The 19,216-nt window shown below is 32.1% G+C and overlaps 1 protein-coding gene across 3 annotated transcripts in view; it reads right to left on the reverse strand.

Moving 5' to 3' along the window:
* Window positions 1–3,353: 3,353 nt before the first annotated feature.
* The window catches only part of RSBN1L (round spermatid basic protein 1 like), an 84,743-nt gene continuing 68,880 nt past the window's right edge, over window positions 3,354–19,216 (reverse strand). For 2 of the 3 annotated variants that reach the window (XM_079150229.1, XM_079150228.1), the window contains 3 exons: window positions 16,822–16,989; window positions 6,901–7,009; window positions 3,354–6,812 (listed from right to left, as the gene is read on the reverse strand). In XM_079150229.1, the coding sequence (XP_079006355.1) occupies window positions 6,171–6,812; window positions 6,901–7,009; window positions 16,822–16,989 (919 nt within the window). In that variant the 3' untranslated portion in view covers window positions 3,354–6,170. The remainder of the gene's footprint in view (window positions 6,813–6,900; window positions 7,010–16,821; window positions 16,990–19,216) is intronic. The other variant, XM_079150230.1, reaches the window with a different exon arrangement.

The raw sequence follows: 19,216 nt of genomic DNA on the forward strand, positions 1-19,216 counted from the left end.
CCAATTTCTTAATATTTGTTTATACCCGCAAAGGAGAACCACACAAGCTTAAATAGAATGCCTCTGATAATGAGATTTTATCTTACCAATTAAGACTCAGAATCTGCCTCAGGCTATGAGATAACTAAAGTACTACTTACATGACATTTTAATCATTTCAGGCATTGTTAAAATTTGTCTTTAATGTGTAATAACTTTCAACAGCTCTCCAGAAAAGCTAGTTGAAGGGAAAATTTTGGGGTTTCATAGGTTTAATTCTCCTATACAGTATCTCCTCTCTTCAAACTGCCTTTTGATCTTGAACATATAAATATCTACCTTCTCAAACTTTCTCTGAGGTACAAAGTAGACATTTGGTTTCTTTCTAGAGCCTACTTATTTAATTTTTGCTTTCCTTTGAAATCCTAGAATTACATTATAGAGACTGACTTGAAATTCTAGAAACCTACATAATTTGTTTTCCCATCTCTAAGGTGTTTTTGTTCCTTCAAATATTTATTGAATATCAAGTATAATATACATTAGATATTAGAAATGAAAATAAATTCCTGACATCTAGCTCATGGTTTAGCCAAACTCCAACTTGTACCTAATATGCATGTTAAACGGTGTGTGCAGAGGGGAACAAAAAGATAAGAGAGGGGCTGGGGATATAGCTCTGTTGGTAGAGTGCTTGCCTCACAAGCACAAGGCCCTGGGTTCTAATCCCCAGCAATCCCCCCTAGAAAAGCTAAGAGAAATGGTTCTATACCAGCTACTGGGAGGTAAAAGTTGGGATGAAATCTAAAAAGCAATATACAGATGATGTTTAAGAGGAGTTTTTAAAGAAACATATTTCACTATGTTTTCCTGATATTTCCCTAGCAAAGGCAAAGAATTTTTAAAGTACATGGAGGAAATGGCAAGTACAGTTGGCCCTCCATATCCACAGGCTGCTCATCCACAGACTGAACCAACTGCAGATTGAAAATACTTGAAAACTACTTAAGATATACATACATTTTATTATCATTATTCCCTAAATAACACAGTATAACGACTATTTACATAGCGCTTACTGTATCAGGTATTATGAGATTATTTAAGGTATACACAGGAGGATGTGCATACATTATATACAAATAACATGACCTTTATAGAAAAAAACAAGCATCTAGAAGTTTTAGTATCCAAAGGTAGTCCCAAAACCATCCCTCATAGATACTGTGGGATGACTGTCAATCTGGTAAAGCTGAAAACAGGGCACATCAAATTTAAGAGATTGTGGTACATGAGATTGGAAAGGAAGGATTATATCATAACAGTACTATACTAAGCATTTGTCCTTTATAAGAAAGGAACCATCATGGAATACTTGTAAACAGAAAAGTAATATATTAGAAAGATTTATGAAGGGAAGAGCAGAGGATTGCAGGTAGCCTAGAACATTTTAGGTTATTATAGTAGTCCAAGTGAAATGAGCATCCATTATGACTGTTATGTAACAATAGGAGATGAATTTAAAATATTTCTAGGGTAAAACTCAAAATCTCATGATAAACTGGATACAAGGGAAAAAGAAAAACCAGATTACTATGAAATGACTTACTTATGTAGAGAGAGTGATGCCAACAACCAAATTAGAAAAGCAATAGCTAATACTTGGCAAGGTAGAAGAGAATTTAGATTTGACCATGGATCATTTAAAACTTAAATGACAAACCAAACTAACTGAAAGTCTTGGGCATCATCAAACCTTGAAAAAGAAAAAAAAAAAAAAAGGAAAGAAAGAAATGTACCATAAAGAGTTTTAAGGAATAAATGACTGATGACAAGTTCTACAGGAGTTAAACAAGTGCTAAGGAGTGCTGCCAGTGAATTTGGCAGTCTTAAGTCACCTTTGAAAAAACCATTTCAGCTGAGTGATTAAATGTGGAGATTAAAATGAAATTGGAGATGAGAAAATGGGAATATGGGACATGAAAGCATAGATTTCAAAGAACTTAAGGAAATGAGCATATTAAGAAAGCCAGACTCAAGCAAAAGTTGTTTTACCATGAGAGACTTGAGATGTTTCATGTAAAAATCTGGGTTAAATAAAATTTCAAGAGAAAAGAACTTTATGAGGGGTGGAGATAAAACTGTTGGTCCAAGTAAATTTTCAATACTATAATACACAAAATATTTGTGATTTGCTTCTGAGTCTGCACACTTAATAGTCTAAAGTAGTACAACAGTAGTGAACTATAGTGTCGATTTAACAATTGAAAAGCATAGATGCATAAATTGTTTCAAAATGAATAGAGAGATTCCGAGTTTTAATATTTTAACAGTGCAGTTCTTGGTAGGCAGATTACAGTACTGAAATATTAGTAGTACGTTTTACTTTTAATTTTTAATTAATATAAATTCTATTTGCCCATATTATATTCTTAGTTCATTCACATTCCTTGATTGGATCTGAAGTCCAGGAAGAGCTGGAAGGGAACACAACCTGATAAGCATGATGCTTTTCCCTACTTAGTAAAGATAGTACATTAAGTCTTTTAACTTACATGACTCCATGAAATAAGGAATGCATTCTAAAACCAGTAAAATTCTGTTTACATATCAAAGCAGTTATAATTCAGGTGGAGAAAGACTACAAGCTATGTTACTATTCTAAAGAGCTAAAACTGATCATGTCATTTTTCAGCAACCTAAATGTATTTTAAAAAGAATGGCACTTGTGTCCTCCCTTCCTGAGACAAAAATAGCCCTGTGTAGGGGTAACAGCAAGGGTATTTACTATGACATTCCCACCACTTATACTTAACTAAAGACCTTAAATTAATCTTCAATATTCTTTTCTCCTATTGGCGTAAGTCAATTTTTCACTATTGGTTTTTTAAGGGGAAAAGAGGTTTTTCAGATTGAAATCATTTTCAGGATTTTATGGTCTGTTGAAGACAGAAAAATGAGAACTTCTTAAGATGTTAAGATTACATAAAATGTAAAATATAATAATTACAAAACAAAGGTAAAAAGATGATGGTTATCAATCGGTATTTATTTAAAGGTGGAAGACAAGAAAAATTCATCTCAACCTCCAAAAACAAATTTTGCACCTTTGTTAAATGTAAAATGAATTTTGAGATATGACTGAAGGCAGATTTACCAAAACAGTGCTCATTTATTTTTTACAAAATCTTATCTGCCATGAGTATTTGGGGGGAAAAAAAAAACTATTTTACACTCAGGAACATTAATGAAATACCTTAAGACTTAACCTAAGGAACAAATCCTTCCTTACCTCAATGACAACCCCTCTTCATGGAAACAAACATTTCCAACAAACAGAAACACACTCATGCACGCGCAGACACACACAAGTGTTGAGCTAAATCAACCTAATCTTTATTTAAGAACAACAGTCTTGGTGACAAGGAAGGTAATGAATATATGGCTTTAGTAAAGTTTGCAACAAAATATCACAAATGTTTAATTCTTCTGCTAACCAACCAGCTAACCCGAGTGTGGAATATGTATTACTTAGATAGCTAAAATGTTATAAACAAAAAAGGGGGGGCCACTGTAGCAAACACCACTGAGGTACATAAGTTTTTATGTAAAGGTCTGTGTATCCATTCACTTAATAATTTACACAATTATGAATTCTATATAGCACATGACCATATAGAAACTACATCTTAAAAGCTTTATTGTTCTAGTCCAAGATATAGGAAAAGCAAAAATCTTGTATTTAGCTAAAGACCTGGAATGTACTAACTAGGAAGCCATTAATATAATGCAATGGTAAAATAGAAATTTGTATGGAACAAAGGTGATCAACAAGTTCCTAGATTGCATCTGAAGAGTATATTAAAATTATAATCCATAGTACATTATTCAAGCATTATTCAAGGTGTTGACAAGGTTGTAACACTTGATATCTTGAACCCACTGATTTACATATACTTCACTTCCACAAAGATAAAAGCATTTTACAAAACAACTCAATTTTCAAATTATGGATGAGTATGTTGGTTACATTAAGAAACTATATATAAAGCAATAACTAGAGTTATTGGATATGCCTTCCTTTAAAAGTTTAAGACTCGTTTATTTTGGGAGGATACCCTAATGACATTTTCTTACAGTATGACCTCAGTACATCTAGGTTTATGCTACTAGAAAACTGTAAATAAAACGTACATTGTTAAATAAATCAAATTAAAAAACAAATTAAAACAATTAAAAAACAAAGTTTAACCATATCCCTTCTTATTTCTCAATAGTGGTTTGTTAAGAACTTTGTCTCCCAAAAAGGTAGGTGCAAATTCCTAAAACTAGCTTAAAATAGAAAATTAAATAGGTAGAGAGGATAAGACAGTGACATATAAAACAAAAACCTCTATTTACATTATCATGATTTATACCACCCCTATCCCATGAAACTTCCCATGTTGCCAACACTGATTTCCTATAAGCCATCAAGATTGCCTGTAATATTGCCCACCTTTTTTATTAAATTGGAGTCAGAGCTAATATTGTTGCAGTTAATCTTTATTTGTTCTAGTGAAACACCTCTTTCTATATGGCTTCTCCCTAACTAGAAATATGAGAAGTTTTGATGGGTACCACAAAAGAGGCCAGAACAAAAACCACTGAAGTGAAAACAGCAACATCTCCCAAAAGGCAGCACAAAAAACCCCAACTGAAAGTCATCAGTAAAGTATGGGCCCAGAACAACATAATAGACAAGCAATGAGCAGAGTTCCTTACACAATGCACACATAAAAGACTTCTGTTTGACTTTTAATTACAAAAGTGGAAGCAGTCTGAAATAGTGCTGAAGTCCATCTTGAAAGATACTTGTCTTACTCATCTTTAGTTAGGCACTGGCAATCCTGTTTCCTACCACAATTTACTTTCTAAAGCTTTTTTAGAAAAGGAAGTATAACAAGTTGTTTGCCTTGCTAGGGTAGGGAGGGGATCCTGAGAAAGATGAGGTAACATAGTATTTTGTTATTGGATCTGTTTATGGCAGTTGAGTCATTGTCATTGCCCTTATTTTACAATTTTGTTTTTGCCATATTTTTCTCCCATTCTGCAAGAAAAAATGCAAAAAAGGATTTTTAATTATTCACAACTAAATTTTCTTAAATTTTTTGTTACTCAGTTACCACTAAGTATTATAGTACAAGTGCTTACTAGTAAGAAAAATTTCTAAACTTCTTATTCTGTACACAAAGAAAATTTATGTTAGAGCTAAATAATCTGGCCACATAATTCATTAGTTAGAAGGATTAGACATCATTAACATATTGTTTCTCCTAACTTTCTAAAACTGTTTCTATAACTTAAACTGCTTTCTTAAAGTTGAATATAAATATTTTAAAATGTATTCCAGGAAACAGGGGTAGAAGTTTCACATATTCATCTTATTCAGCAACTTAAGAAATTGTGCAAAATATGATATACATATATACATTCCCATACATACACATATATATAGGCTTTCATAACTGAATCTTCGTTTTCTGAAATGTTTGCACAGTGTGGGGAGTTTAAATATTTACTAGATTTGAATACATATATTTGAACTTCTTTACCACTCTAAATAGATATATCAGCAGAGAGAAACATAATATATAAACAAATGACTTAATTGAATTGTCAGTTTGTCTTTGCAGACCCAACAGAAAACACATTTATTATTATGAACCTTTAAGTGGCTCACATTTCAGTATAAATCACACTAAAAAGATTTTTTTTTTTTAAGTTATTTACACTACAGTGCTGACACATCCAAAATGAAAAAAAAAAAAAAAAAATGTTGGTATAAATAAGCTGTATGGAAAAGCCTTAAATTGTCAAAAAAGAATTCTGGCTCATATTACTAAATAAATAAATATATATGTATCATACATATATATTTATTTATTTTAATGTCAGCCCCATTCTAAAATCTACAACTTCAACTCAAATGAATTTTTTTACAGACTCCTTTATGTTTAAACCTGCAATGTTTACAGTGCATCTGGCCCTAAGTGCTTTGTACTTCACAGTTATGGACAGGCACTGAGGAATGTTACAAAGCTACATAAACTATATTTTGTAACAGACTTGAGAGCAAGATCTTGGCTTGCTTTCAGAATTCATGAATCTTTATTAATTTTTTTAAAAAATTTTAAATGCTATGTACAAATTTAGCACAAAATGTCATCATCTTTTCTATCTTGATTTGAGTGTGCAGAACTAAGTTGTCTTGTATCAACTAGACTTATGAGACTTCCAGGACACAGTTCTTCCTTTAAATCTTTGTTGCTATTTTCAAATTTAGATTCTATGTCAATCTTAAATTCTGTAAACCGGACATGATCCAATTTTGCTTTAACATTCTTGCCATCCATATTATTTGATGCTCTAGTCTTTTCAGGAATATTAACATTCACAGGTTCTTCTTTCATTCTTACAGATGAAACAGGTTCATGTTTGATCTGTGACAATTCATATTTAGAATGAAGTTTTTCTGAAAAAACTGAGTCCAAGGAGGTTTTGCTTACAGCACAAATCATGTTGTCCGCGTGAGGTCCAAGAACTGAAGATATGGTATCTGGTGATGTAGCTGTTTCATGAGTAGCTGTATTCTGAGACACATCCTCCTCTGAGTGATATAACTTGAGTCGAACATGCCATGCTAAACTGCATACTGCTGAAACTGTCTTGAACTGATGAACAACATTCCTTGGAATAAAATAAATGTCATTATCATAGAGCTGAATCCTGGCATAGCGAATGCCTTCTCTCCTCAGTTGATTAAGTTTTGCATCATCAACCCATTGGACACACTAAAAAAGAAAAAAGGAAACAAGGAATGCAAGTAAGTATTTTCCACAATAAAACCTAAACTAAAGATAATAATTATTTAAATTATACCTGGGACAGTGGAGGTTCATGTAAATCTAACTGCATTCGTTGAACTACTTCTAAGAAATCTTCAGCGTGAAAACAAATTACATCTTTGGTTATTCGAGGTTGATCAGGCCTAAAAAAAAATAAAATAACAATAGTGTTTAAGGTCTTAATAAATTCAAAGCAAAAGTAACTAAGGTCAATATCAAAGTCTTCCCTTAGATTTCTCTTTTCAATTGAAATTGAAAAAGCAACTCAATTCATTTTATTATAGCTATTTGCCACAAAATTTTTAAAAATTAAAATGACTTGCATTGGTAAATTAGGCAAAACAACTCTTTAAAGTTATGATCAATACTCCCTAAAAGTATGTGCTAAATTTGCTAATGATAAAAACTAGATGTTGAGGACATTATGTTAAGTGAAATAAGGCATGCACAGAAAGACATATACCGTATGTTCCACTTTTATGGAGAAACTAAAAAAGTTCAACCTATATGATAAAAGCAGAGTATAGGACAGTGGTTATCAAGTTGGGAAGTGCGAGGATAGGAAATGGTGAGAAGATTGTTAATGGGTACAAGGATGCAGGGGGACAGAAGAAATAATGTCTGATGTTCTAGAGCACAGCAGGAACTATGGTTGACTTTAATTGTATATCACAAAACATCTTTTAGAAAGAAACTGAATTTTCCCAGCACAGAGAAATGATAAATGTTTGAGGTGATAGATACAATTAGCACATTCTGATCATTACACATTATATACATGTACTGAAATAACACATTGTACCCCATAAATATATACTTTTATTAAAGGTCACTAAATTTTTTTAAAAATTAGAAGTATGCGGGAAAAAGAGAATACTTTCTTTCCACAGAAGATAGATACAAACTGCATTAATGCATAAAAACCTTAAATAATTCTTAATAAATTAAGAGACTCATTAGAAAAATACTCATCGTTCACTAGGATGATCAGTGTTTTTAAAAATAATTCTAAAAAATTTCCACATTCTTCATTTATCTAGGAATATACAAATATAGTTTCACATAAGGTGCTTAAAAATAGATTTTGAAATTAAACTCCAAGCAACATAAATACAAAGAAAGTTATACCAACGCAAATCATAAACAAATTTCTAAAGACCTGTGGTACAGAATATCTAGAAGACATGCATTAGATTACATACAGGGAAGAAGGATAATCTGCACTGGGTTATAGACTTCCCATCATTGATAATACAAGTCAGAAGAGTGAATTATTAAAGTATTGGGAGGGAAAAGTCCATCTAGAATTCTATACCCACCAAAATTATTGTTCATAAATGAACATTTTCAAATAGACAAAACATGAGAAAAATCTGTCACCAGAAGACCAGCATAACAAATAATATTAAAGGAACTTCTTCAGGCTAAAGAAAATGATACTTAGATGAAAATGCAGATCTATGGAAAGGAATGTCAAGCACACATATAGTAAATATGAAAAGATATTTTATTCTCATTTTTTAAACTATAGAAAATAATTCCTTAAAGCAAAAGCAATAACATACTGTGGGGTTTACAGCATATGGAAAGTAAAATATGTGATAACAATTAGTATACCAGAAATGGGGGAAAAGGGAAATAAATGGGAATATACTGTTGAAAACCTCTTACACATTACATAAAGAGATATAACATCATCTGACAGTAGACTGTGATAAGTTTAGAGTAATTAAATAAACAAAACACAGGTATAGCTAGTAAGGAAACAACAGAAGTAAAATAGAATGCTAAAAAAGACAAGAGGAGCCCTGAGCCATGGAACATGCCCATAATCCCAGCAGCTGAGGCAGGAGGTTGCGAGTTCAAAGCCAGCTTCAGCATCTCAGAGAGGCCCTAAGCAATTCAGCATGGCTCTAAGAAACTCAGTGAGACCCTCTCTAAATAAGATACAAAAAAAGGGCTGGGGATATGGCTCAGTTGTTAAGTGTCCCTTGGTTCAATCCCCAGTACCAAAAAAAAAGAAAAAAAGTCAAGAGAAAAAAGGAACAAAGAAGAAAAGCCATAAATGGGAAAACCAAGATGATAAATTTAAATCCAAATTTCAATATTAAATATAAATGTTCTAAATACATTAAAAGACAGACTGCCACTGGATTTGGAAGGGGAAAAAATACCCAACTTTATGATATTTACATGAAACAAAAATATAGACTCACCAACTTTTTAAAGAAAAAAATACAGGAAAAGATATGCTAATACAAATCATAGGAAAGCTGGAGTAGTACATTAACATCAGACAAAAACGACTTAGGACAAGAAGGATTACCAAGGATCAAAAGGGCACCTTATAATGATAAAATGGTCAATTCATCAGGAAGTAACTCTAAATGTACAATCACCTAATAATAAAGTTTCAAAATACATGGAACAACCTTCAAAACATGATGCTAAGTGAAAAGCTAATCATAAAAAGACCATGTTACATATAATTTCATTTATATGAAGCACTCAGAATACACACATACAGACTAAAAGCAGACTAGTGATTACCTAGGCTACAGAAGACAAAACTGGATGGGTATGGTATTAAAGGGTACAGAGCATCTTTCTGTGCCCTTTAATGTTCTACAATTAATCATTACTAATTATAACTGATGTTCTATAATTGTGATAGTTGCAAAATTTTTTGAATACACTAATAACCATTGCCTTGCACACTTATGTAAATTGTGTCTCAATAAAGCTGTTATAAAAGAAAAATATCTGGAGCAAAAACAAGAAAAACTAGAAGGAGGAATAGACAAATCCAACGTTAGAGCTAGAGATTAACAAGATGATAAAAATCAGTAAAGATACAGAAGGCTCGAACCGTACTATCAAAAAAGCTAACTTCAGGGTTGGGGAGATAACTCGGTAGAGTGCTTGCCTCGCAAGCACAAGGCTCTAGGTTCAATCCCCAGCACCGCAAAAAAAAAAAAAAAAAAAAAAAAAAAAAAAAAAAAAAAGCTAACTTCACATTTCTAAGACATTACACCTTAAAAATCAGCTAAATATATATTCTTTTAAGTGGACACTAAATATTAAGAGAGTTCATAAAACAAGCTGTAAGACATTTCCAGGAAGGACTAAAATCATATGCAGTATTTTTATGACCACAGGAGAATTAAATTAGAAATGTCACACGCATATGCAGCTATACTTTAGTGACAGAATGTTGCCTAGCATACTGATTCCCTGGGTTCCAACACCTATGTTGAACACACACACACACAAAGCACCACACAACTATGGGGAAAAATATCATCAGATATTAGAAATTAAATAACACTCTTCTCAACAACCCATGAGTTAAAAAAAAGACATCAAATAAAAAGTCGGAAATATGAACTGAACAATAATGAAAATATCAAAATGTGTGAAATGTAGCTAAAGCAGTAAATTTCTAAATACTAATGTTAAAGAAAGGTTGCAAATTAGTCGTCTAAGTTTCCAACATAAGCTACAAAAACAAATTCTTTAAAGAAAAAATAAAGAATAGAAACAATGAAATGGAAAACAAAAATGTGAAATAAACCACTATGTGAAAAGAACAATAAAATGAATATATTCTAGCATGACTTATTAGTATAAACACAAATCATTAATATTAGCAAACTGAATCCAGCACTAAGAATTATTTTATATATATTAATGTACCACAAATAACATGTATATCTCAATATAGGTATATGAATATATGTATGTATGGTTACTGTATATATGTATTGGTTACTCTGTATTTTATTCTTTTTAATTATATGTGAATATTAATTTTTACATTGTAAAACTGTCACCAATTCCCCCCTACACCCACCCAGCTCCAGAACTGGGGACTGAATCCAAAGGCACTTTTCTACTGACCTACATCTTGGGTCCTTTTTATTTTTTTAGTTTGAGACAGAGACTCCCTAAATTGCTAAGACTGGTCTTGAACTTGCAGTTCTCCTATCTCAGTCTTACAAACTGCTGGTACTAAAGGCAAGCACCACCACACCTGGTGGTTACTCTGTATTTTGTATGCATATAATCATATACACATGTGTAGTACAGAATAACCAAGAAGAGTATATACACATGGTGTGTGTGGTATACACAGACACACATGCTCTGTGTGGTATATATGACATATACAATATTTTAATTCCTCTATATATACACATATATCAGATATTTTATCTAATATATAACAATATAAATGATATTAAAATAATGCAAAATAAGAAAGAGGTTTAAAGTCTAGGAAAAGTGACAGAATTATAGAATTACAAGGTCTTAGGATAAATTTATATTTACTACCCGCCCCCAGGCTGAACCCAGGGGCATTTAACCACTGAGCCATATCCCCAGCCCTTTTTATTTTTTCTTACTAAGTTACTTAGGACCTCACTAAAATTGTTGAGGCTAGCTGTGAACTCACCATTCTCCTGCTCAGCCTCCCAAGTCACTGGGATTACAGGCATGCACCACAGTGCCCAGCTACTTTTATAAAAAAAACCACCGAACTTTCCTACAGTTTCCACAGCAAAATAATGGTTAATCTACATCCTTGTTAGTTTTGGCTACTGTTAGTTTTTTCCCCCTAAGCTATTTTAATGGATGTACTGTGTTATCTCATTGTAGTTTTAATTTGCATTGAACATTTTAAAAATATGTTTACTAGCCTTTTGTATATCATCTTTTATAAAGTATTAAAATCTTTTGTCCAGTTTTAACTGTTTACTATTTATTTTTAAATTTTTAGCGTTTTCATATATATGGATATGAATCATATGGATAAATGACTTGCCTGTAACTTGCTTTTTCATTATCTCAACAGTATCATTTTAAGGGCACTTTTAATTTTGATAAAATCCACATTTATCATTGCTCTTCTATGGTTCATGAAATCTTTGCCTATTGCAAAATTTTACATGTTCTCCCCCTAGAAGTTTTATAATTTTAATGAATATATTTATTTCCAGAGTCCTTTTTTTGTAGTATGTGAGATACATCAAGGTTAACTCTTATTTTTCATTTTTGTATGATCTCTGTTGTTGCAGTTCCATTTCTTTAAAAAAAAAAAAAAACTCTCTTCCCACCCTCCTTCCATTTACTTTGGCACCTTTATCAAAAATCAATGGATGGGGGCTGGGAGATAGCTCAGTCAGTAGAGTGCTTGCTTGCAAGCACAAGGCCCTGGGTTCGATCCCCAGCACCGCAAAAAAAAAAAAAAAAAAAAAAAAAATCAATGGATGTATTTCTGGTGCTATTTTGTTCCATTGATCTGTAAGTATATCTTCATATCAAATACCACCCTCTTAAATACTACACTAATAACCTTTAAAATGACAGTGTAAATGCTCTAAAATTGTTCTCTTTTTATGTAAGATTGTTTCATCTACCCTAGGCTCTTTGGACATCTACTAGAATATCTAGAGTGGGATTTGAGTGTTGAGTTAATTCACCAATCACTTGGGAAAAAACTATTAATAATACTGAGTGTTCCAATTCATAAAGCATAAGTGTGCATTTATGTTAGTTTTCCTTAACTTTCCTCAGAAGTTTTGTCATTTTCAGTATATACATCTTATATATTTTTTAATCTCTTAGCATTTCATGATTTCTTTGATGATATTGTAAGTGGCTGTTTGCTTTTTTTAAGTACAGGATGTTCTGCCACCAAGCTACATCTTTGGTTCTATTTAAGTTTTATTTTATTTATTTGTTTTGAGATAGCATCTCACTAAGTTGCCCAAGCTGGCCTCAAACTTCCAATCTTCCTCCTTCAGCCTCTCAAGCAGCTGGGATTACAGATATGTGCCACTGCACTCAGCTGTGGCACTGTTTTCTTAATTTTATTTTTCCAGATGTTTGCTGCTGTATATTGACCTGTGACTGTGATAAATTTGATCATTAATTCTAGTGCTTATTTTTTTAAACTTACAATTTTCTCTGTAAACAATTATTTTGCCTGTGCTAACACTCTGTAATTCCATTAATATGTATTTACTGAAAAGATATGAATGCATATTTCCACATAAAGACTTGTAAGTGAATGTTCAAACAAGCTTTATTCATAAAACTAAAAACTGAGAACAACTCAAATCATCATTATCAGGTAAATGATATATCACAATTAAAACTGGATTAACTGTGATATATCCACACTGATATACTACGTAGCAATAAAAAGGAAAACTCTACTCATAAATGTAATTAACATAGATATACCAAAATGTTATGGTGAGTAAAAAAAAAAAAAAAATCAGGCATATTTATAGTTCTGTTTACATAAAATCTTAAACTAGGCAAAACTAACCTATAATAACAAAAAGTAGACTAACAGATGTTTGGATGTCTAGAGCTGGGAAAGGATTGAGGTGATTAACTGGCAAAAAGATAAAAGCCAAAGGTTCTATACCTTAGATGTGGTAATGATAACATGAGCATACACATTCATCAAAACACATCAAAATGTATACTTAAAATTGGTATGTTTTTTTCTGAATGTAAACTATACTTTGATGATGATTTTCTAAAAATTTCAAAGAAGCAACCTCAAATATATAGATCTATGAAGTTATATCTTAATAAGGCCTAATCAGTTATATAATTTGAATAATAATTCACAAGGCCTGTCCCTATCTAGTTGGAGATTTCTTTGTAGTCTTTATCAATCCCAATCTTTTACTTCAAGTTCATCTTAAGCCTAGCTCTAAGATAAAGACAAGAATTTAACATCCTAAACCAGGCACAGTGACACATGCCTATAATCCCAGCAATTTAGGCAGCTGAGGCAGAAAGATCACAAGTTCAAGGTTAACCACAGGGATTTAGTGAGACCCTGTCTCAAAATAAAAATAAATAAAAAGGGGTAGTGATGTAGCTCAGTAGTAGAGTGCCCCTGGGTTGAATCCCCAGTACTGAAAGGAAAAAAAAATTAATACCCTAATGCTTGAGATCTTTTCAAGAAATGCAAAAATTTCCCTTAACTTATTTTAACAGCAAAGAACAACAATAAAAAGAATACAGACCCATCTACATCATAGCCACTGCTATAGTTTGGACTATAAGAAGGGGTAGAAGCTTTGGTAGGTGGGGCCTAGTGAAAGGTACCTAGGTTATTGTAGGCATACCTTATAAGGGGATTGTGGAAACCCAGTCTCTTCCTCTCTATTCCCTGGTTCATGGGGTGAGCAATTTTGTTCTGCCACAGGCTTGTACCATCATGTGCTACTCTGCTACACTACTAAAGCAATGGACTGGGTACTAAGTCTATAAGCCAAAATACACTTTTTCTCCTTGTTTATTAATTATTCCAGATATTTACAGTGATGGAAAGCTGATTTAACACAGTTATAAAGCCCTCAATATCATTAACAATATTAGTTTCTGAACATCTTTAGTATTAAGAGATTAAAAAGCACTATTAATATAGGAAGCAAATTATATTTTGCAGAAGTGAGAAAATTCATAGCGAGCAGTATCTCACTCATTCCAAATCTGTCTCAAGAATATTCTTACATCTGGTCATGTGATGTTTCTAGACTGACAACAGTCCTTTTCACTATGAAATCTGTAACCACAATATAGGTTTTTTTTTAATTTGATAAATGTTTATTGGGATCTGTGGTAGGCCTTTGAAACATAGGATTTAATCTGTAACCTCAAATCTCACATAAAGGGAAAGAAAGAGCACATACCAACAATAATTTAAAGCAGCTTTGAAAGATTTAAAAAAAGCGCTGAGGCCTTTAGAAGCTAGAATATTTTTCTCCAAAAGGATATATATAAGTATGTGGCTGATTTTACCCTAAGAAAATATTAATGCCACTGTTAAATTCTTTAAACCAAACATTTGAGGAAGAATTTATTAATTTGAAACAGAAGGAATTTGTAAGGATTTCCACAGAGATAAATCTGTACTCTTTGATAAAATTAACATTTTAAACTAGATTATAGAAAAAGCATAGAAACTATGAGAACCACAGTTATTTGAAAATTACCATTTAAACATAACTCAATGAGAAATTACTGAATTATGAATACTTAATATTGTTTTCCTAAGGATCTCTTAGAATCAGTTCTAGATTCTAGTACAATTCAATACTGGATACTTTGTACACCTGACATTGATAAACCTTCATTCCTTTTAAGATCAGTTTACACTGGGCTAGCTTCTCTACTTAGTACTAATTTATATTGCCAAGCATGGTGGCGCACGCTGTAATCCCAGCATCTCAGGAGGCCGAGGCAGGAGGATCATGAATTCAAAGCCAGACTCAGCAAAAAGTGGGGCACGAAGCAACTCAGTGAGATCCTATTTGTAATAAAATACAAAAAAGGGCTGAGGGTATGGCTCAGTGGTTGAGTGCCCCCGAGTCCAATCCCTAGTACCCAAAATAAAATAAAATATTACTACAAATTTTCTTTTTAATTAAGGGTCAATCTGTTATTAGTAGTCCTTGAAAATAATATTGTGCTATGTAGAAAAATACAGGTTATAATTTTAATAAAACCTTAGAAAACTTATACAACTAATATTTTATATTTTCAGAATTAAAAATGGTTTCTTTACTTAGAAAAGTCTCCTGTTTATTTGCTATCTAATTCCACTGCTTTACTAAGCAAGAAAACATATTCTAATTCATGTTTCATATCCATTCCCAAACAATACTCAACTTGACAAACAAATATCTAGGACTGGGGGCATAACTCAGTGGTAGAGCATGTGCCTAGCATATGTGAGGCACTGGGCTCAATTCTTAGTACCACATAAAAATAAATAAATAAAGATATTGTGTCCATCTACAACTAAAAACAAAAAAAAATTAAAAAACCCAAAAATATGTAACTAAGTAAACTTATAGTATAAATATAGTTTTACTACATGTATTTTTTTACTTACTATGTGAAAAGTTGTGTAACACATGCATAGGCAGCTTCGTCATATTAAAGAGAATAATCTAAAAAATTTTTTTAAAAAAGAGAATAAACTACTTTTAATCTATCCAAATAGTTCTTTTTTTTTTTTTTTTTTTTTTTTTAATTCACCAGAGGCTGGGAAGAGCAGGAGGGAAGAAGGAAGTGGAGAGGTCTATTATGATCAAGTACAATGTTATAATGATATAGGAAGAATAAGTTCTGGTGTTCTGTTGCACAGGAGAGTGACTATAATTAACAATAATATATTGTATATCTTAAAATAGCTAGCAGAAAGGATTTTTTCAAAGTACTCACCATAAATGATAAACTTAAGGTGATAAATAGACTAATCATCCTCATTTGATCATTAAACAATGTATACATGAAACCAAATATCACATTTATACCCCATAAATATGTACAATTATTATGTATCAAAAATAATAAAAATACTAAAGAGCAAATGAAATTTAAATGAAAAAAAATTCAAAGTGAAATCTGTAAGCAAAGCTAAAAAACAAAAATTAAAGACAAATAATAAACAGACATTAACCTCATAAAGGAAGCAGTAAAGCAGAACAGTAGAAAGAAAAAATCCATCTCAGTTCTATTACTTACTAACTAGAAGACTATAAAGAAATTATTTAATAGCCCTGAGCTGCAGTATCCTTTTAATAAAAATGGACCAAAAATAATTGAGAAAATTAAATAAGACTACATTTGTAAATGGTCATATAGTAAGTACCAAGTAAACCTAATTTTCCTTTTATCCTAGTGTTTTTACCTTCTACTCATGTAGAAAATGAAATTATTTAGTTCAGCCCAAAGGATTAAAACTAGAATCTAACAATTTAAAATCTTTACAGCAATTGTGCAGTTAGGATACCCAAACACAGGGAGGGTAACTAAAACTTTTCTCTTCCACAGTAAGGCAAAATCATTAAGAAAGTTTCCAAGGAAATTTTTAGAAGCCATGAAAGTCTTTCATTAGAATAGCAGTAGTTATATATACCACTCTCCACAGTGCACAGCCTTCAGTACTCCAACAGCAGCTGTTGTCTGTCGTTCAAAACCTTGTCCTATATGATCTGCATGGGCCCTTGTCCTGTCTTCAAAGAGCATCTCACGAGGCTCACTGGTTCGAGGTAGGTACTGAAGGTTTTTTATTTCATTGGTAGTTCTGTTTTTAAAAAAAATTTATATTTATATACTGAGGCTTACTTGCCATTAAACATTCAATAATCACATAACTCAGACAAAAGGAACTTTAAATCACCTGTTCCCAAATTAAGTTCTATTTTTTAAAATGGATGAAAACATACATATAATACAATCCCCTTCTTGTAATACACCTTCACAAAAGTCACAGGAAAAAAAAAGTTACTTGGATAAGAAACTAAATTACAGATAGTATACTTTACTGAGGTTTCCCTATATATTATCCCCTCTTGACAGTGGTTTCACACTGTCTCAGTTACCTGCAGTCAACTGTGATTTAAAATATTGTGGAAATTTTCAGAAATAAACATTTTCTTCCACAGGCAATGAGAAAGGAGCAAAGATACAGGGTAAGGGCAATGATAACTATTCAATGAAATAACAGCAGATATTTTTTCAAATATTGGGAACAAGATAGATACTAAGACACTAGAAGTATTTAGAACCCCAAATAGGATCAAAAAACGAACCCTCCACAACACAATGGAATTAAAATACAAAAAACACAAATCAAGTGGGCCCCAGCCCCCTTGTGGCTCAATGATAGAGCACTCGCCTAGCACATGTGAGGCCCTGGGTTCAATTCTCAGCATAAGATAAAAATTAAAAAATAAAGGTATTGTGTCCATCTAATATAAATATATAAATAAACAAATCAAAGAAAATTTTTAAAGCTACAAGAATGAGATGCCAGGTCACTTTTAGAGGAAAACCAACCCAAATAATATCAGATTTCTCAATACAAACCCTAAAGTTCAGGAAGGTTTGAAAACATGTACTACAAACCCTGAAAGAAAATAACTGCCAACCAAGATGGCTATATCCAGAAAAGCTATCAAGGAAGGAAGAAAATAATAAACATAAACTAAAGGAATTTATGACTACTAGGCAAGTACTGCAAAACATCCTTAAGAGAATCCTATACATGGGGGTGGGGGGGAGAATAACCAAGAGAGCTCAAGAAAGAATAAATAAATCTCATTAGAAATAGATATGCAAATGAGAATTGGGACCAAAGAAAACATTAGAAATAAATCAAAATGACAGGAAGACATACCTCAATCTTCCAATTAAAAGACAAAGGCTGGCAGAATGGATTAAAATACAAGATCCACAAGAAACAAACCTCATAGGCAAAGACACCCACAGGCTGAAAGTGAAAAATGGAAAATTATATCCCATACAAATGGAATCCAAGCTGCTAGGTGTGGTGGCATATGCTTATAATCCCAGCAACTCAGGAGGCTGAGACAGGAGGATCACAAGTTCAAGTTCAGCCTCAGTAACTTATCAAAGCCCTCAGCAACTTAACAAGACCCTGTATCAAAATTTAAAAAAATAAAAAGGGTTGGGATGTAGCTCTACCACCAAAAAAAAAAAAAAAAAAAGGAACCAAAAGCAAGTAGGAAAAGCTATTCTCATATCAGACAAAGCATACTTCAAGACAAAATCAGATAGAAGATACAAAAGTGACTACATATTGGTAAAGGAAACAATTCAACAAGATAATCATGGTAAATATATATGCCCCAAACATCACTGTACCTAACTACAGAAAACAAACAATATTTGATATAAAGGCTCTGATAGGTCCCAATACAATAATAGTGGGTGATTGCAATATACCTGTCTCATTACTAGATAAGTCATCCAAACATAAAATGAAGACACTACAGAGTCAAATCACTATATAGCAAATGGATTTAACAGATATGTACATAATATTTCATCTAATAATCACTGAGTATGCTTTCTTCTCAGATGCTCATGGAATTTTTAAAAAATAAATATTTTAGACCTCAAAGTCAAGTATTAGCAAATACAAAAAGTTCAAATAATTCCTTGCATCTTATCATATCATAATGAAATGAAATTAGAAATCAACAGCCAAGAAAACTATACAAACTATATAACACATGGAGATTGAACCAATACATTTTTGAATGATGAATAGAACACTGAAGAAATTACAGTAAAAGTTTAAAAATTTTTAGAATCAAATGAGAATATAAATACAATATACCAAAATCTCTGGGACATGGCAAAGGCAGTTTAAGAGGAAAGCTTATAGTTATGAGTGCCTGCATAAAAAAATCAGCCAACAATCCCAAAAACCTAGTGATGCATCTCAAAGTCTTGGAAAAAAACCATTCCTAAAACTAGGATAAGGAAAGAAATAATAAAGATCA

The sequence above is a fragment of the Sciurus vulgaris genome (assembly GCF_902686455.1).
Source record: "Sciurus vulgaris genome assembly, chromosome: 8".
NCBI lineage: Eukaryota > Metazoa > Chordata > Mammalia > Rodentia > Sciuridae > Sciurus > Sciurus vulgaris.